We start from the raw sequence: 20471 nt of genomic DNA on the forward strand, positions 1-20471 counted from the left end.
ATCATCACATGCCGCTGTACCTGCTCTCCTCCAACATGGACCAGTGTTTGGCCCTGACGTCAGCCGTTACCGCCCTGCCTGCAGTATCGTTGCCCACAGATGATGATGGTGGTGATGGAGACGGGAGAAGCGGCCTCGCCGTGAATCTCATTCGGAGGCGGAATTAAGGCGCACGAAGCGGACAAGTATTTAAACAAACAAAAAAAAGGACAACAAACTTTCAGATGGAGAAACGGGAACGTCCGCTTCACGCGTTTGGCGCAGGGAGAGATGCCCCGCAGCAGCCAAACGCCAGGGAGCGGCGCGCTGTGTCGCTTCGGTCGGGGGTTCCTCAGTTTGGCAGCGCGCCCGTGGAGTCGATTTAGGGAAGACGTTCACTTGGTTCATATCTCCGACCCACCGGTTCTCAACGTCAGCGCGGATTCGATGGCCGGGGTCAGAAGAAATACCTTTAAAAGGGTGGAGCTGCGGTTCGTTTAATAATAAATGATGAGGAATTCCGCTCGTCACTCTCAGCCTAATTGCGAGTAGTGGATTTGATGTTTATGTGTGCCTGACACTGATACCCGAGCCCCATCAGCGCCGTGCTTTCTTTTTCCTTTTCCAGCACCCTAACAAAGAAACGGGTGATGATATGTCACCATTTGAAATGACGATGGCTGCTGGCGGGTGCGGGACTACCCCTGGCATTCACGTAAAGCGCCCTGATAGCGGCTCTCCGCGGAGGCAGTTTATGCAATCCGACGCAGTGTTGCAAGTGGGCCGATGATTTGATGCTGTACTCTGCTGTCTCCTAATGATATGATCCCAAGAACTGCCAGGCCTTTACGTTTCAGTGAAATATGCTCAGGCCTCCCGTAAAGCACCACAGAGCGAGGGAGCTGTCAGTGCGCGGGCACGGGGTGTTTCTCTGAAAAGTGGGGGCCCTCTCTGTAATTAAGGTGTGAAATCGGAGGGGCAGAGAGAGAAAAAAAGCAATCATGTCGAAAGTTGTGAGTAACAAGGAGAAGAAATCCTTCAGCAAAAAGCTGTTCCGGAGGAGCTCGGTGCGCTCCGTGGGGAGCTTTATGAGCAGAGTTCTCCGGACTCTCTCGACTCTGTCTCATTTTGGCACCGACGAGCAGGCCGCCGAGGATGAGACCGACGAGGCAACTTTGCTCCCCAACACCACTGGGGGGTCACTCCCGTCGGATGACAGCGATTGCGGGGGTTTCCCCTTTGGGGATAAGGTGCCCGGTGTCGCCGGGCTCAAGAACCACGGCAACACCTGCTTCATGAACGCTATCTTGCAGTGCCTGAGCAACACAGAGCTCTTTGCTGAGTACCTTGCTTTGGAGCAGTTCAAAGGTGGAGAGACGACAAGCAACAACGAAAAGGCCAAGTCCAACGGGGTGCTGATGCAGAAAAAAGGGGGAGGCCAGCAGCAGCCGGAGACAGGGGAGGTAACCGAGCAGCTGTCCGGACTGGTTCGGGCTCTGTGGACCTTCGAGTACACTCCTCAGCACAGCAGAGACTTTAAGGTAGGTCGTGGAGACCCATATAAAGACCCTCGCTCTGTGTGGGTCTGCACAAGTTTGACAAGCAAGCAGAAAGTGTCCAAAAGACACTAGATTTAAGTTGTGTTTCTATTTTATTTTGCAATATTTTTTTTTATTTCTTTGAGCTCCAAATTCAACAGTCATCTAACGTTTGATTAGATATGAGCTTATGGGACAACCAGCTGCACCTTATAGTCCAAGTTTTTGCCTCTTAAGTGCAACTAAGTGAACTTGAGCAACAAACTGAGTCCTACTTTTTAAGTGGTTGGCTTTAGTTTTATATTTTAGATATGCCACTTTGTGTTTCTGACTTTGATCCAGGTGTGATTGTCATACACGGGGCAGCCATATATGCACTTTACAAGCAGTAAAGTGTTTATAGTAGAATCCCAGTGATCCGTGAAAAGTCAGTGTTTATAGGACTAACACTTCTTCCTTGTAAATGAAACAGAATCTTGAGCAGAGCTGTATTGAAGCTGACTGTATCAGCTTTTTGCTTCCAGCCTTGTCTGTTTTTCATTGTCATCTCTTAAATCTGCGTCCCGGCGATGAAAAGTTTGCCTGTCACGATCACAAAGATTTGCTTCTGCATAACAAAAGACGTGTTTTCTCACTCATGATGTGTTCTTGAAAAGTTCAATACAAAGTGGAGAGAGACTAAACAGAAACGGGCCATACAGCGCATTCTTTGTTCTTGACAATGTTGCTATTTCTGTCTATTTTCTTCTGCTTTAGTTGCCAGCCAAACTGCAAACAGTCCAGCTGGATATAGATTATTTTCATCATCAGAAGCATTAAACATGTTGAACTGGACATGGACACATGGGTGAATATAACCTTAAAAAAACAGAATAAAACTATGTAGGATTTTTGCAGCATACAAGTGTTTTCTAGTAACATTAGTAACGCTTCCAACTGGTGCTTTTAAAAGTGTCATTTCATAGATATTTGGGAGAACACACACACACACACACACACACACACACACACACACACACACACACACACACACACACACACACACACACACACACACAGTACAAATGGATCTTTCTCTTCAAATGTCTAAAAAATACTATTACAACCTTAAATGCTGCTAACTGGACTTCAGCAAAGCAAACTTTGTTGTGGTTTGTGTACATTAAAGATGGACATTTGCTAATTTTCCACCTCTTTTCTTAAACCACAATCTGAGCCTAAACTGGAAGCACTTAAAGACCATTAGGGAGATTTAATAAGAACACAAGGGAATTATTTTATCGTCCATTCTCTCTCAGAAGCCGCTGGTTTGAGGATTTGGTTGTAGTACACTACCTAAAATCTCAAAGACTTTGCACAAGTCTGCACTTCTGCACATCTCATCTTAAGATGAGATTTTATTTGTCCAAAGAGTTTGGAAGTTCCTTTGTTATACCAGCTGAACATTAAGTGAAACACACTAAAAAGACTTAACAAAACTGCTTACAAAGTAGAATTGGCATATAGCTAAAAATTTAAATACAATATCACAAAACAAATATCTTAAAAAAAGATCAAAATAAATACAATTATATAAAATAAGTATAAATAAAAAGTGTATTAAATATCTCAAATGTGTAAAAATATCCAATCCAACAAAGAAAAATGAAACAGAATTAAACTAAATGTAGATAAAAGCATAAATATCAGATGACATTGAAGTGGCTTCCTGTAACAGGGTCAAGTGTCAAAGCCAATGCAGTCACTCTACACACAGAGTAAAGTGTTGTGACAGTGCCAACATGAGACATTCAACATTTGTACCCCCCCCCCCCCCAACAAAACAAAACAAAGCAAATTATATGATGATAATATTGATATGATATTTTTTAAAACCCGTACTGATACTGATATTTGATGATCTAAAAATCCAATATGTCAGCCGATATTTTTTCTTTCAGACCCATGAAATATGAACAGCTTTGCATGACATTCATCGTGTGTAGCTTTTTATGGGCAGTTACTAAGATAATATTTGTCTAATAAGCAAAGTTCTCCAGTTCAAATCTGGGAGAAGATGCAAATCCTAAATCAACCAAAAAAGTAACAAAAACAAAAAAATGGAAAACCATGCAGGGCTATCTGTTGTGGCAACGACTTGCGAATATGGGAGCAGCCAAAAGTAGCTTCTCCTACTAAGATAATTAAAAAAAAAAAAAACTAAACTTTTTTACTGTTACAATCAGTCTTTGACTACTTTTTTTATGAGTGTTGCTAACAGAGAAGTTGCCCTCTGTTGGATAAACTACTATTTCTCCTGTTTCTCCTTCTAGCTCTTTTTAAAAACTTTTAAACTTTTTCTTTATCAGGTGTTATAAATGCACATACATACATCGTACACCTTTTAAATACACGGGAAACATAGTTATATTTTTGCTGTGTGGTGGTTTCATTCATTTTATGCCACATTTACTTAACACTTATTTAATCCTTTCAAGCTCAACCTGCTATTTGACATTTAAGTTGAACTACAAGTTCAGCTAAAATCCTGGTCAAATGTACTGCAAAGGTACAAACGAAGGTCAGTAAGAGTCACGCAAAAGTGTTTGAGTGCACAGCCTGGGAAAACAGTTTGTCCTTCCTGGCACTGGGGATTTTTGTAGTGCCTTGTTGGTGTCACTGGTTTTTAATTTAGATTTTGAACTCTGCATTGCAGACCAGAGGTTTGGGGTATGAAATGTGAGGGCACTTATTTGGCAGAAAAAAAGCCAACAACTCAGGCTAATGATGCATTATGAGAAAGATATCACAGCTTTAATGCAGTGCCTCATTTAATATTACTTTTTAAATATTATCACCAACTGATGAATTCAGAATGAAGTTACACAGGCTGAGCATCAGTATCAAGCCACTTTCATACTGATTGGTTATTGGCCTGTTGGCAAAAAACAGCATAAACCAATGGCATTGGCCGATTTTTATCAGCTAGACGTTGACAAACAGTGCGATGAACAATAAAAGACTCTGAAACAGTTCAGCCATTGTTTTTATATCGCACAACGAAGAAAACAGGGAGTAACGACTAAAACCAAATACACTGGCACTCAGGACAATCAGGACAGTTGCTATTGGCTTAGAATTTCACATTTTGTGCATCCCTAGCTTTGCCCTATGGGAATAACAATCCCATTTTTTTCACAGTGTCTTGTCTGTCGTTAACCAAAAATACACACAGCATAGCAGTTTATAGGGTTCTATTTTTGTGAAGGTGCAGTGTTTAAAAGAGACCTGGGTATTTAGAAAATGAATCACTGATATCATCTCAGATCTCTTTACTTAAAGACAACCTTTGTGGTTGAGCCACACAAGATAGCCTGGCCCTGTTTTTTTTTGCACCATTTTGCACAAAAGCGCTGAGGCTGCTTTTGTAACTGCTCTAAAATAAGGACGACTGTCCCATAGGAGAGGCTGAGCGGCCACACAGTACCCAGTGCCGCTCGTATCTTTGACCTTGTGTGACATTTGATAGCCTCTGCGTGGAGGTGACTTCACAGCTTCCAGCCTGGGCGGCTTTGTAGAGTACGCACTGTTTTGATCTCCAGCAGCTTATTGTTTAAGGTCAAGCTTCAGCCAGTGTCCTTGCTTTAAAAAGCTTGGCCTGACCTTTAGGACTCTGCTAATCGTTGTCCTGATTAAACATAGCTGAATATTTCACAGTTAAGCAAGGTGGAAAAAGGGAACGAGTCGCTCTCTGTGAACTTTTACTACATCTCTGTTTTTTTGTGTGCAAGCCACTTAAATCCATCCAATTCCTTGATTTTTCTTTTTTTCTGCTGTTGTCTGCAGAATGTAGTGTCAAAGAGTGCCCTTCAATTCAAGGGCAACTCCCAGCACGATGCCCAAGAATTCCTCCTCTGGTTGCTTGATAGAGTTCATGAAGACCTCAACCAAATTGTCCCCCTGGACAGCAGACTCCCCAGGAAGGTAAACACTGATTTAGATCACAGTTACGTGTTACCGCTGTGTCCTAAAGTAAACAGATATGCAACTGCGCATTCGGTAATTTCTGAACATTTTATTGCTTCTTGACTGCTGCTGTTGTTTATTCTCAGCCTCCAGTAGAAGAAGAAACTGTCCCTGAAGGATCTCCACTACCAGCACCTGGCTCTTTTGTACAGGAGCTGTTTCAGGCACAATACAGGTAAAATTTGCAGTTGCTGGCAGTTGCACATTTGTTTTGACTCTTTAGCACCGTGCTTGTATTACAAAACATACATACGTAGTTAAGAAAATCCTCGACATCCTTTGTTTTCTATGCTGAGAGTAATTGCCCATGTGATAAACATCCAAGTGAAACGCAGATCACAGGTCGAATCCACATTGGTATTGATGAGGATATTTATACACAGCTGTGACTTTGACATCAAACCAAACACTGTGCAAATGGAAAGCGAGATCACTCATTAGTTTGTGGATTCTTTGCTGTGGATGTTTTATCCTAGAAAGTGTTAAGCAGTGTTAAATAAGAATGAAAATACATTTTCAAGACCATAAACTCACCAGAAAAGTGTTCACTGAACTCATAAATCAAGTGAGAAGTGGAGTCATTTCCTCAGTCTTTACAGACTTCTTTCTGTAACTGGAGCAATTGCCCCCTGCTGGCCATTATTATGATTGCAGGTTCAAAGCTGCTGTTGCTTCTTTTTCTTCTTTTTCTTTTCCTTTTATTTAAAGCCCAAAAAACTTAAAATTCAGTTCAGTTTTATTATATGGCACCAATTCACATTAACAGTTGCCTTATATTGTAAGGTAAAAACTCTGCAGTATTAAAAAGAAAACCCCAACAGTCAGATAACCCTGAAAAGCAAACATTTGGCAACAGTGAGAAGAATAAACTTCCTTTTAATGTGAAGAAACCTCCAGTAGAACCAGGATCAGGGAGGGACAGTCATCAGCTGTGAGGAGACAACAGAGGGAGGCAGAATTAAAGACAAATTATGAGAGTTTTATAATTGAGAGTGATTAAATGTAGCAGTGGTGTATAAACATACAGAGATTGAAAAGAGGTCAGGAAAGAAGAAATGCTTAGTGCATGATGGGATGATGGGAAGCCTCCCAGGAGCCTGAGCTTAGGAATAAATTTGATCTGGCTCAACTATTCAGCTTCATATAAGAACATAAAAGTGGTGTCAGTTGTAATTCATTAATTCTCCTTGTTTCTCTGATTAGATCCTCCCTGACTTGCCCTCACTGCCAGAAACAGAGCAACACCTTTGATCCTTTCCTCTGCATCTCACTGCCAATCCCGGTACCTCACACAAGGTAAGGTGACTCTGGGTCTAGTTTAGAAGTAAGACAATCCATCATACAATTAAAAAAAAAGTCCCTGTATCCAAAACTGTAATGAGACAAGATCCTGTCTGAACTCCAAGCTTGGAAACAAAGGGAGTGTCAAACCGAGCCCAGACAAACACTGTGAGAGATGTGACAGGAAAAAGCTAAAATTAGAAGATGCTGTCTATCTTTGGAACATCGGTCCAGTCATGGTTATGAAACAGCCAATTAAATCCAGTCGTTCTGTTGTGCAGGCCCCTGTATGTGACAGTGGTGTATCAAGGAAAGTGCTCCCACTGTATGAGAGTCGGGGTGGCGGTGCCCCTCTCTGGCACCGTGTCCAGGTTGAGACAAGCTGTGGCCCAAGAGACCAAAATACCTGCCCAACAGGTGAGGCCTCATTTAAAACTTTCCTCTTTGTGTTCCTGTTAACGAACCCGCATCAGTAATTTAGTGTTTTGGGTTTTTTTGATTCCCCGTCACTGCTTAGATTGTTCTCACTGAAATGTACTACGATGGCTTCCATCGCTCCTTCTGTGACGATGACGACGACCTCGAGATCATTCAGGAGAGCGACTCCATCTTTGCTTTCGAGACACCCGAGCTGTTCAGACCGGAGCAGATCCGCTCCAAGCGATGTGGTACGACATCCTGTTTACTCACTCTTTGTCTCAGTGTAGTGGGTTGACAAAAACAGGCAAAATGTTTCATTTTTGGGAAGGTAAAGCAGCATGTTGGATTGATTTTTGGAAACACTTCACAAGGGAGCACGTGGGTTTTTTCCCCCCCAACTTGAACTTTTTCTGTGTACGTTTCAGGAAGCCCACATGCCAATCTCAATCAGAACAACTTGAAGTATGGGACAGATAATAACAGGATGGCCACACAAATACAAGAGCCTACAACACCACCTCAGAGTCCCAATAAGAACAGCGGGCAGGCTGAGAAGATCGTCCTGCTGGTGTGCAACAGAGCCTGCGCTGGACAGCAAGGACGCAGGTGCTTTAATGAACAGAGCTGTGTAAGAATTGCAAATTTAATCCACAAATCTTCTAAAACTTGCTGTTTTTCTATTTTCCCCCAGGTTCGGTAATCCATTTATTCTATATTTGGAGCGTACAGTGACCTGGGATGTACTACAGAAAGAGATTTTGGAGAAAATGAGGCATGTTCTGCGCCCTGGAGTCTTTGTACAGGTGCATATTATGACGTAAACACAGCAACCTCACATTTTGATAAGCTTTTAATGAAGATTAAGTTTTTTCTTGTCTTACCCTTGACGCCCTGTAGGTGGGGCCCTTCACTTTGCGTGTGGTAGGAGTGGTTGGAATCACATATCTCTTGCCTCAGGAGGAGCAGCCTCTCTGCCATCCCTCTGTGGAAAGGTAATGCCGCATATCCCCGCTAGGATGCAGTGTTACCCCACCTGAATGTCATTGTAGAAATCCTGTGGCGTGTTCTGTCCAGTTGAAGGTGATTGAAGAGCCTCAGCGAACCTTCATTGGTATTGATGTCAAAATAAATCCTGAGATGTCTGATAGCTTGTCTGGTTCTAATAGATTTTCTTCACAGAGGCTGTCGACCTCTGGGGTTGTTGCATGGATTTTTTTTTTAATGAAAAGAAAGTTGTGAGTGACATTTGCTCCGCTTGTGTTACATGAACAAACAAAGACTCGTTCAAACTAAACTTTAAAACAAAAAACATGGTCACCATCACAAGTTCTGATGATCACTTCAATACTAGGACAATGGTTAATAGTGGCTAGTGGTGAAAATCTAAAACAGAAATTACCTCTAGAGGAGGCGTAAATCTTTCTGTGCTTATGATAATAAATATAATAATGAATTAAAAAACCCAGTTAAATGTGTAAAATTAAACATTTAATGTGTCTCTGGTCTAACTTTTAACAGAGCATACAAGTCCTGTGGTCCTGGAGGACCCCCTCATGTCAAAATTGTTGTTGAGTGGGACAAGGAGACGAAAGACTAGTACGTGACACCCACACGCACACACACACACAAAATTAACACAAGAACTGGACTAAAAAAATGATGGACTGATAGAGTGATGAATCCAAATAAGAGTTTTTGGTTCAAATTGTTGTCTGTAGAAACGGAGGAGGTCAGGTGAGCGGTACAACATTGAGTATTTACAGACATCTGTAAAACCCAGTGGAGGCTCGGTCATGGTTTGAGGCTGTACTTCAGCCAGCAGTGTTGGGGATCTTGTCAAAATTCATGGAAATATAAACGCAGAAATGTACCATCAGATTTTGTTCCACCATGCAACACTATCTGGAAAGTGTCTGATTGGCAGTGACTTTGATTTTCTGCACGGCAATGATCTTAAACTAAATTTCAGTAAATGCAGAGCTCGATAAATAAAAACAGCAACACACAATACAGCACTATCAGTCGTAGACTGGCCTCCCAAAAGCTCAGAACTCAACATTATTGAAGCAGTGTGGGATCATCTTGACAGAGAACAGAACAAAAGGCAGAAACATCCAAGGAAGAGCCTTGAATGTCCTTCAAGAACTCTGAAAAACTATTCCTGAAGACTACTTAAAGAAATTACAAGAGAATAATGAAGAGTCATGATGTTCCCACCAAATATTGACTTTCAAGCTCTTTGGAATTGTACAAACTCTTTTTTTCCCTTATATGCTCTATTTCTATGTGTTTTCTCATATATATAAAACATGTGAAGACATGAGGGGTGACTTTAGCACAGCGCTGTATAGTAACTCTTTTGAAGTTGTGTATTCCCTCTGTGACTTCGGCTGTGTTACGCCCACAGTCTGTTCAAAAGAACTGAGGACGAGTACATCCCCGATGCTGAAAGTGTGCGGCAAGCGAAGGAGCAGCATCTGCAGCCTCAGACCTGCTCACTCGCCCAGTGCTTTCAACTCTACACCAAAGAGGAACAGGTATGCTGGTGTGACCTGCACAAAAAATATTACTGATACTGATTAAAATATATATATTTCCCCTTGCATGCAGGGGTGCAGAGCGTAAAGCCTGTTTTGTGCTTAAAGTTTGCCACTTTAAAGCGTTTTCACATTAATTTCAGCTTGCTCCTGATGATGCATGGCGCTGTCCACACTGTAAGCAGCTTCAGCAAGGCAGCATCAAACTCAGCCTGTGGACCCTGCCAGACATCCTCATACTTCACCTGAAACGCTTCAGACAGGTGCAAGATTGTATCTTTTCATACGATGTAAGTAAAAAACAAAAAAACCCCCAAACTTAAACGTATTGCTTCTACAGGACGGGGATCGGCGAATGAAGATGCAGAACATGGTGAAGTTCCCGCTTACGGGCATGGACATGGCACCTCATATGGTAAAGAGAAGCCAGAGCAGCTGGAGTCTGCCCTCCCACTGGTCGCCATGGAGACGGCCGTACGGGATGGGTCGTGATCCAGAGGACTACCTTTATGACCTGTATGCGGTGTGTAACCATCATGGGACCATGCAGGGAGGACATTACACAGGTGAGGAAGCACCATATCCAGCTGGGTACAGAAGCTCTCCAGGATATTTATGTTGTTTTATTTCATTGTGTCTTGTAGCTCACTGTAAGAACTCCATCGATGGGCAGTGGTACTGCTTTGATGATAGCGATGTTCATCCCATATCTGAAGATGAGGTCTGCAAGCAGACTGCTTACATCTTGTTTTATCAACGACGTGCAACTATCCCGTCCTGGTCTGCCAACAGTTCTGTGGGAGGTAATTTGTGACAATGTTACTGTGTGCAGACTCATGTCCAATATGCAAGAAAAAGCATTTGGCAATAAACCCATAAAAAGGAACACAATTTTGAGTCATTTTCTCATGCACCTAAATGGTAAATGGACTGGTGCTAGTATATCACCTTTCTAACATTTGCACACACTCTCACATGGATGCATTGGGGGAAACCTGAGGTTCAGGATCCTGCACAAGTGGGCTGAAGGAGTTAGAGATCGGTCCACCGACTGTGATTTGTAGGCGACCTGGTTTTACCACTGTTGCTATATTATTCCTTGGAAGTTCCTTTATAAACACTTACACTAGCACATCTGTTAAAACAGTGCAGAGGGCAAACATTCAAACTGATTCAAATTTGCTGTGGATGATCAATGCTGGTGATGAGTGCTCGGTCTGTGGCTACCACTGAGCACTTTCAGCAGTTTATGTACTCTACAGTTTCAAAGCCTGAAGATGGAGCATCGTGCAGGGAGCAGGTGGTTCTTCTTCTTTTTTCCTCAGCAGTCATGAGATTAAGCACTGGGAATTCATCCTCCAGGGTGTGACTGTGGTGTTTGAAGGGAAACACTGTGGAGAACTCCACTGTGTGGTGGCATACAAACCCACTGGTTAGATTTGCTTCCCTGTGACTTTGCACACTTGCCCAAAATGAAAATAATTTTTAAGGGCTCCTGTTTTCAGACACTGAGAGAAATCCGGCTCACATCACAGAGATCTAAAAGTAGAAGGTCTGAAGGTTCATGAGCAGATGACCTTAAAGGTTTTTGATATTTATTTTTTATGTGCTGTATCCTGGAACTTTTTTATTGCACCTCATACCTCACATATTAAATTATCCTGTAATGCTCATAATATATAGATGTTCAACCACTGTCTGTCTGTTTGGCCTCTCAGGTTCCACCAGTTCCTCTTTGTGTGAGCACTGGATTAGTCGGCTGATAGGAAGTCGTCCACCTAGCCAAGCCTCATCAGGGTCCTCCAGACGCACCTCGCTGGCCTCTCTTTCTGAGTCTGCTGAGTTTGCTGGTGAACGGAGTGAAGATGATGGTAAAGAACACTAATATCACACAATTACATGTGTTTTTTTCAGCTGACAAGCATGACTATTTTCTTAATGCATGTTCTCTGCCCTGCAGGTTTATCTTCCAGACCAGCAGTGAGAGGCATGCAAAGGCAAACTTTCTCCTCAAGATCTTCCATCGCAAGTCCCTTAGCACTGAGTGAAAACGGTGCTAAACCATCCTGGCCCCACTCTGCTAAGCTCCAGCTTCGTTCCAACTCTCCCTCACGCTTCTCCCTGGAGTCCCACTCCTCCTCCCCAGTACTGGAAAGGATAGGAGAGGTGGTTGATACCAAGCAGTCTACCTCCTGCTTCACTGGGTCACCGAAGTTAGATAAACTGTCAAGGGGCAAGTCGGCTATTGGTGCTTTGGAGAGTAATGGAGGCGCTAAAAGGCTGATAGAGCAGGTGCACTCGAAAGCTGTGCTGCAGGCAGATCAGAGGAGCTCCATCCAGGCAGGAGATAACAACAATTTACTGGCTGGGGCTGAACAGGTCAGTCCAAGACATGGTGCAGCTGCAAAGGAGGTGAAACCAAGGACTGTGGCCGTGGACAGCAGCGGTGTCAAAAGGTCCTCTGCCAAGACTGGGCTGGAGAGCGAAAAGAGCCCAAAGAAGCGCGCTGCCACCTCCTCGACGTCATCCAGCTCTCTCTCTCCTGCATCTCCGGCCATTGATAAGTCACAGTCTCGAACACAATCCAAAAGCGCAGCGGCACCATCAACGCCAAAAGACAAAAGCGATGGAAGCACTAAAATTTGCAAGGGCGGCTCCTCCAGAACAGCAACCCCCTCTAAAAAAGGATCATCCCAAACCACGGAGGTATTACATCCTGAGTTGGCTGCACAGAAAAACTCACACCCTCAGAGGAGGACATCACCCAGAGGGGTTAGTGAGAAAAGCTCCGCTTCAGGAAGGAACAGAGCAGCAGACAGGAGCACTAGCCGTGAATCGTCACGGACCAATACGGCGTTAGAGAAGAAAGTTAGCCATGGAGGTCCTCCCTCCAGGCTGAGTGCTGCTAGTAGAGCTGAGGGCAGGCCAGGCAAGGCTATGGAAGACAGAGCAGCAGCCCGGAGCTCAAGCAGTAGCTCCTCCATTACTAGTCTCCGATCCTCAAGTGTAGGTGTTTCCTCTTTAAATACAGCTCCACCGCTAAGAGGCCCCCAGAGGAGCAGTAAGACAGAGGACAAAGGTTTGTCCTTCTTTAAAACTGCTCTGAGGCCTAAAGAGACCCGGAAACCAAGTGATAGCGGCAAAGCAGGGGCAGGAGAGGGGAAAGGAAGTCCAGAGGAGAGTGGTGGGAGCGCATCTAGAGAAGGAGTCCCGCACGGAGCGAGCAAAAAAACATTGTGCGTGGCCTCGGAGTCCAACGCGAGCACAGCCAAAGACAAGGAGTCCTCTAAGGCATCAAGTTCCGCCAAGCACTCACTGCTGCCCTCCACAAAATCAAAGCTTTCTGGAGCAGAAACAGCAGCTCAGTCTCCTGCCACTGCAAAGGACCCTTCAAAGAAAGAGCCAGCTAAAAAGACATTACAGTCCAGAAAGATCCCCATCAACTCCACACAAACTAGCCAGAAATCCAAGTGATGTTACTCCGAGGGTCTGAAAAACAATCTCTCTAAAGTGCAGCTCTGAGGTGTTTTTCTGTTTCTTTTTAACCATCAAACCAGACACAAAGCATGTCTGGCAAAACAACTTTGAAGCACCTGTAGCTTTTCAGTGGTCACTGAATACCAGCTGCCATATTGGACACCTCTTGCCCACATTGTTAAATAGTTATTTAGGAATGGATTTTAACAGAAGCACTTTGTATGGATTGCATTGATTTTCAGGCGTATTATACTGTGTTGTAAATAAGCATGGGCGTGTGTTTAAATTATTGCCTTGTTCTGTCTGTAGCATCGTCGGGAGAAGAGCAGCTCATAGCGAGAATAAAAGTCACTTTGCACAAGTTGGAAAGTGGATGCGGAAAGGAGAAAGGAACTTTTCAAACATGGACTCACTCAGTCACCAAAGGAAGTTTACTGGCAATTTTTAACATGCTGATGCAGCAAATTATTTTCAAGAGAAGATCTTTACGTACAGCTCTCCTCCAGTATCGAGAGCCATTATGTCAATGACAAACATCAGTGCCTCAGATAATCGCAGAGAAGTATTTAATCGAAAGTTGTGTAACTGCAGGTGTTGGTAAATTTGTAACTCGATTTTAATATTTATCAAGCACTGAAAATGTCATTTCAAGTAAAACACAATAACGCCTGTTTAGTGCGAACCGCTGTTTACATGTGCTCTTTTTTGACGTAGTAATTCTGCAATAGCCTTTAAAAAAACAAACAGAAAAAAACAAAGTTTTTCTTCTTTTTTTATTCGACCACATTCTGACTGTCGCCAAGAAGCTGAGGAGTGAAACGTGCGTCATCAGTGTCTAACGTCTGGAGATCCTCGGTCCACCATGGTTCTTAACATTTGTGTTTATTAACCTGTAATAACCCCTCAAAACCACCCCTGCCCTCCAGCTGCTGACGCCAACACTTAACTGCGGTGCCCAGGTTCCCTTGTGGGAAATCGAGCCTCTTCAGACTGCCAGACGTCTCCAAACATTCCTCCCAGACGAACACAGGGTTAATGTACAAAAAAACCGCATAAACAACATGCTCAAAGACAGCCTGTCCTCTGTCTTCACATGCCACATCACAGCTTGTGCGCATCTTAGCTTGCAATACAGAGTAGTACTCCACAGAACGCACTGACTGTAGACCCGAGAAAAAGAGATCACTATTCCTGAAGTATGTGACAGTTGTTGCATGATAAATTGCTTATGCATGCACTTAACTATGCAAGCAGATTCTTGTAAATGTCCACACTGAGTATGTAGAAGTGCCACTCTTGTTGGATGTGTATTTATTTCCAAGTATATATATGTATATGTACATGTATATATATATATCTATATATTTATATATGTATATATATATATATTAATTATTATTATTATTATTATTTTTTTTTTCAAAGGCCAGCATCGGAGAGCATGTAAAGGCATCTTTATTAAAGCTTTGTTTGCACATTTCCTCAGAGTAATCTAGAGTTCATATGAATGAAGGTTTTCTGTAGTGTATTCATTTGTCTCATGTTTCCCCCTCGAAACAAACACTCACAGTTGCACTTATTTTTTTAAACAGTTTTCATGACTTTTGCAGCAAAAATGCTGCTGCAGCTTTCGGATTGTGTTACAGTCGGATCACTTTTAACTGGTCAATATTAGCAGAGCTATATTTGCCCCAGGATGGGAGTGTTTTATGATAGACCCAGTGACAGGCTTGTTGTCTGGGTTTAAAGGGGCATTAGTGGTCTGTGTAGTTCCAGAGACATCTGCTGTAAAGATGTCTGCCTCTTCTTTAGTGAAATGGAGCTGTGGCCCTCACCGTGCCCAAAAATCACAGATTTTAAAAGCTCGGCAGCAGAAATCTGATGTAGTGCAAAGAAAGAAGTTCCAGCATGAAACTGCTTGTGAGGATTTTTATTTGTATTTTTTTTTATTTGTATTTTTTTTTAAGTAACCTTGTGACTTACATTTAGCTGATTTTGGAGTGAACTCTATTTCTGTTCATGCATTTAGACAGATTGTGGCCACTCATGACCAGTCTGCATAACTGTGCTGCTTTTGTCAGAAAAAAACTGATGTGCAGTATACACGTATGCATCTTTTACATAAGATCAAAACATGAACCCTTCTACAAAAACAAAACAAACCCCCCCAAACAAATGCTAATATCTTACAGTGAAACATTGGAAGGCTTCATTAACCTATACAACAGGAACTCTACTTAAGTCAAACCAATCAATGAAAGTTTTAATAATAAAATGATTTACTGAATGTCACATTTAAGGGTGAGTGTATATCACTAGCCACAAACTGCTTTGCGGGCTCTAAGTTTTCAGCACATGCAGTGCAGAATAAATCAAAGATGCTATCTTCAGTGCCTGCTGGCTACAGTTTGTTGATGCTGTGGTATTAAAACCCAACACATGCAGTATATGAACTGGAAAAAAAAACCCTGACCTATGTATGTCGCGCCAGTGTTGATGATATGTCAGCAATGTGGAAATGCAGTACTGTGAGGAATTATTTGTTTACACAAAATGCATGGGAATTATTAAAACCTTTTTATTTTCCCATTTGTATCGAGTCATTTTATTTAAAAAGTGCTGTGTTCGTCTTTTCTGTTGATCTGAGGAGGAAAGTGGGGCGGTGGTAATCACAACTGAAAGCAGGATCAGTGAAAATGCTGTCTCTGTCTCTCTGTTTGCGTGCAGACAGCTTGACCTGCCGGTGCTTTGTTTTTCATTTAGAGTGTTTGTATAACTAGCTTGGGGGACAATTTATTCTTCCATTTCTCATTACCTCCACTTGGTGGTGCTCGGTGTTTGCCTGAAAGTCTCAGAAGAGCCAGAAAAAAACGAGTTAGGGAAATAAAGCAGCACTCGGTGTGAATTTGCTCTTGACAAATGCCTTTCAGTCTGAACTTGTGGGATTATTAAGATATATAAGAGTGTCAGGTCTAATGCTGTCAGCGGGGCAGATGATATGTTATTAAACTACAGCACCATCATTTATTTAGAGCTGATTCAATTGCAGTTTTATTAGTTTGGCCCAAGGCTGGGCATATTAAGAGTTAATGCTGCCTCTTTGTCTTTTCTATTCTTGTAATTTTGTGTAACAGTCATCAGTTTTGGGGATTACATTTTCTGCCGCTCACTTCTCACCTCTTGTGCAGTCAGAAGACTGATGAAATTTTAAAAATTGCCTGGGGTGTGACGGGGCTACAACATGCTTCTCCCCACATGCAGCAGATTTTATACACTTGTAGGAAAGTGTATATTTTCTCTCTTTTTTTGAAACCCTAAAGGACAATGAGAGGCTCTCCTATTTAAATGCACGTATGGACGTAATTAAATTCACCGACTGCAACCCGGCACAGGATCATTCTGTAATGGAGCCAGGCTCTTCTAGTGCCGAAATCAATAATCATTTGCCAATTGTATCACTTCCAAGAGAACATCATTAGCAAGACCTCGGTGGAGAATTCAGCAACTTTTATCAGGATTTAGCACACAAACTGTGACATTACCCTCCGTGACTCCTGAACACAAGGCTGAATTAGTTTACATGTTTTGCTTTTGCTACATTAATGTGCTTGGTGCGTCGTAAAAAAGGCAATCTAATTGTATTGATCAAACCAATCTCGGTATCTTCTGGGGGCCAAATTTAATCCTTAATGCTGCTGGAAATGCTCCAGCGTCCCCGCGCAGGAGCAGGAGAGGAACGGGAGCTTCATGATTTCACTTTTTCACTGCTTGCTGCTTGGATGGATCGATGCATTGACTACTGTGCTGAAGGTGAAATACTCAGTGTGGCCACACACACACACTTATAAACACCTCTATAACACAACACAACAAATAGAACCAAGTGTAACAGCCATGCAACACTGTGAAACACATCTGACTGGATTTTCATTTTTGGTGCCCGTGTTTGTGTTGGTGTTCCATTGTTTTGTATTAAAATTCATAAGATGCTGCAGTGCTATAATACATCCAGTAGAATCTTGCTATTGGAATGTGTGTTATATGCTAACACAAACACACACACACACACACCTATATATATTGTATACCTCTCTGCAGTATGACCTTATTATGCAGGACAGTGCTAATTTGTGTTGCATTATGAGCTTTTCTTTCTGTCTTTTTACATTAATGATATGTTTCTTTTTAGTTATTCATTTCCTATCTGATCCAATAATTTAGGGTATATAATCAGCCTCATTTAACTTGCCCAGCATTGTTCCCCTCTGACAGGACAGAAAAGAAAGATGCAGCAGAAAAGTGAAAAGCTTTCAAAAGCCTGTGGTAGCAGCTAAACTGATTAATCCTAAAGTCAGATATCTTGGTATTAATAGATCAGAGAATTATTTAAAAGGGTTTCTTTTCTTTGTAAAAGAAAAAAGCCTTTTATGTAATTTAATCATTTTTAGCTTTTCAACCAGTATTGTCACATGAAGGCACTCACAAGTTAGTTTCATTCACAAGATTTCTTCATTTCTACATTTAAAATGTGTAAATAACTTTAGGCAAGAAACTCGTACTTATTCTTGTGTTTTTGGTTTCCCTCTGTCAGTTCATAAACTGTATATAAAAGATGAAAATAGCCACCAGGAAGGCAACCAGTGATTTTCTATGTCCTGTTTTTCAAACCTCAGGCCAAACATTTTCATTGTTACCAGAGTTCATGAGTGTGGGGTGGACCTGATTTAAAGATAACTATAAAAAGTCATTTGAGAGCAACTTGTCAATTGCCAGTTAGGGTCACCCTAAAACATGTCCTACTTCCTTCTAGACACTCAGAGGACCAAAAGACTTGAAACTAACAACAGATCTAAACTGTAATATTTAACTTCTTTGTCTAACCACTGGCATTACCCTTGAAATGTTGGTTTAAACCACTTTTGTTTTTTTCACTTTTGTTGAAATGATGCTCTGCTCATTTTAATATTCAATTCAATTGATTTAAATTCTGTTTTATTTATAAATCGCAACAACAACAGTGGCATCAAGATGCTTTATATTTTATGGTAAAGACGCTACAATAATGCAGAGAAAACAGAGAAAACCTGAACACTTGTATGACCTCATATGAGCAAACGCTTTGGCGACTTGCTTTTAACAGGAAGAAAAAGGGCGGAAGACAGAGCAGTTTAAATAGAGTTCCTAGCACAGATGTTGTTATTGTATACCTAAGGTCGGTGCTAGATTGGATCAACCAGAGGGACTGTCATCACTGCTGTGATTTTTTATTTGTTGTCACAGTCACACTGGAGAAAACGGTGGTTGGAGACTGCCACACGACCAAAATTAATGGGACTGTGTTCAATGAGCTTGTAATTTTACTACCTTTGAAATGGTTGCTTCAAAGATGGCGACCAGATCTGCGACCACTTACAATCAGTTGGTATCTGTAAAGCAACTTTGGTTCATGTGGCAATAAGATGGAGTCAGTCTGCTGCCAGTTTAAGACTGAATGAGGTAAAACTGTCATAAATCAGCCAAAACTGCAAACCAGTTCATGTCAACATAACAATTCATTTTATTAAACAGAATTTCAGGTTAAATACTTACATTTAGAGTCCAGCTGGAACCTCATTGATGTGAAACAAAAATCCTCAAATTCCTTCACAAATAATGACGTGATTGCTGCAGGATGCCAATCTACCTGTGAAAACCTGGGTGCTGGCCAACCTGGCTTTAATAGTAAAGCAGATGTAGTATAGATGAGTTATACTCACCAGCACAGACTGATTGCAGCATTTTGGCAACTCGTCTGCAATAAATTAGACAAGAGTTATTTACAAACCTTCCTCTGTCTGAGAGTGACTGCTGTCATCCAAATCAGATCGCAATTTGGAGACAGGTTGCCTTCCACCAGGCAACCTGTGCAACTGCTTTGTAGTTCAGAACTGATCATCCAGATGTTGAGGGTGTTGCATACTCAAGCTTGCTAAATCAGAAAAAAATAGCACCATTTTACACCAGTGTGACTCACAGTCCACATTTAAAAATGTTAGTGCTCAACAAATTTCTTAAGCTTCTATCTATCTATCTATCTATCTATCTATCTATCTATCTATCTATCTATCTATCTATCTATCTATCTATCTATCTATCTATGCTAACAAACTGCATCTCCTTAAGTACCCAAGAAAAAGACGGAAACTGTTAAATTTTCTCTTTTTTACATTTTCTACTCAACCCTTATCAATTCATAATCATAAAGTGAAAATTTAACAACCTATGCTTCACCAAATGTGTTCTCAGTGTAGGGCTGTTTCCCCCCCTGCCAAATGAGAAACAAATTAAATCATTCACTTGTTTCAGCAGCGAGCGTGTCAGTTATTTCTCTTCTCTTGAGCCCAGTGATGGAGTACTTTAGTTCTCCTTTAATCGGATATGAAAAACCTAGTAAGCCTTGAGTGCATCGGAGAGCGAGCGAGCTGCTTTTTAGGCAATGCAATATACATGATGCGTCTTGTGGGATATCTAAGGCTGAATTACGTAACCCTAAGTAGTGAGTTGTGTCTTGAAAACAACTTTAACACCCAAAGAGACTCTGCTGTTGTTTCTGGACTAGAGACAGCTTCCACAAACTGTCAGGGTTGGTGATCTTTGTACCCTTCTCTAGCAGCACAGGATTAATGTGCAGTTTTTTAATGCAGCACAATAATCTTGCTAAATATAATCCCCATCATCGCTCCGCACATTATCAGCTCAGTCTTAACTGCAAGATAGTTTTAATTCTAGCGTAAATTACCCCCAGATTTCTTTGAGTAATTAATTCACTGACATTCAGTTGAGTGCTCTTTATGAAGGAAGAAGCTGGAAGACGATACAGTCGCTAAAACCGCAACCTGTAAAATGTCTGAGACCCAGCAGCCTCATCCCACAGGCAGAGCATTTATTTCTCCTACATAATGCGTGGCAGTGGGTAGCTGGAATCCCAAGGCCGTTCTAATACAGAGGGACTCATCAGGATGCTGGAGAGCAAGGTGTGAAGTGTCAAAGTTGGACATAAAGCCAGCGCATGTCTGCCACGCTTCCTTTGACACCCATCCTACACCATTGGCTGTGCGAGGAGTGATTGACTGAGAGGTTGATTATGCTTTTTTCAGCCAGGTGGTTGGCAGGCAGAGAGGCGCATATCACCAGATTGCTGCATCAGCCAAAGTGTGAGGCCACAGTTTCTGGCAACAGTGCGTCTGGACGAACA

At 42.0% G+C, this 20471-nt stretch overlaps 1 protein-coding gene across 2 annotated transcripts; it reads left to right on the plus strand.

Moving 5' to 3' along the window:
- The first annotated feature begins 980 nt into the window (after positions 1 to 980).
- LOC146626547 (ubiquitin carboxyl-terminal hydrolase 31-like) lies at positions 981 to 13234 on the plus strand. 2 transcript variants are annotated; one of them, XM_085360667.1, is made up of 16 exons: positions 981 to 1520; positions 5343 to 5482; positions 5590 to 5697; positions 6726 to 6818; positions 7085 to 7220; positions 7321 to 7471; positions 7649 to 7829; positions 7915 to 8026; positions 8121 to 8215; positions 8742 to 8819; positions 9631 to 9760; positions 9904 to 10023; positions 10101 to 10326; positions 10405 to 10563; positions 11479 to 11631; positions 11721 to 13234. In XM_085360667.1, the coding sequence occupies exons 1-16, from the start codon at positions 981 to 983 to the stop codon at positions 13232 to 13234; spliced, it is 3936 nt and encodes a 1311-aa protein (XP_085216793.1). The 2 variants fall into 2 exon arrangements, with proteins under 2 accessions (XP_085216793.1, XP_085216794.1); XM_085360668.1 differs by having other exon boundaries at positions 5343 to 5480; positions 5609 to 5697.
- Positions 13235 to 20471: the final 7237 nt, after the last annotated feature.

This window comes from Diplotaxodon limnothrissa, linkage group LG8 (genome assembly GCF_057381915.1).
Source record: "Diplotaxodon limnothrissa isolate DT_005_m linkage group LG8, D_limnothrissa_male_GT1.1, whole genome shotgun sequence".
NCBI lineage: Eukaryota > Metazoa > Chordata > Actinopteri > Cichliformes > Cichlidae > Diplotaxodon > Diplotaxodon limnothrissa.

Coding starts and splice junctions, on each gene's coding strand:
- LOC146626547 (XM_085360667.1), top strand. CDS start 981: ATGTCGAAAGTTGTGAGTAACAAGGAGAAGAAATCCTTCAGCAAAAAG. Junction 7,830..7,914: donor GCTGGACAGCAAGGACGCAG/GTGCTTTAATGA, acceptor ATTTTCCCCCAG/GTTCGGTAATCCATTTATTC. Junction 8,027..8,120: donor GCCCTGGAGTCTTTGTACAG/GTGCATATTATG, acceptor GACGCCCTGTAG/GTGGGGCCCTTCACTTTGCG.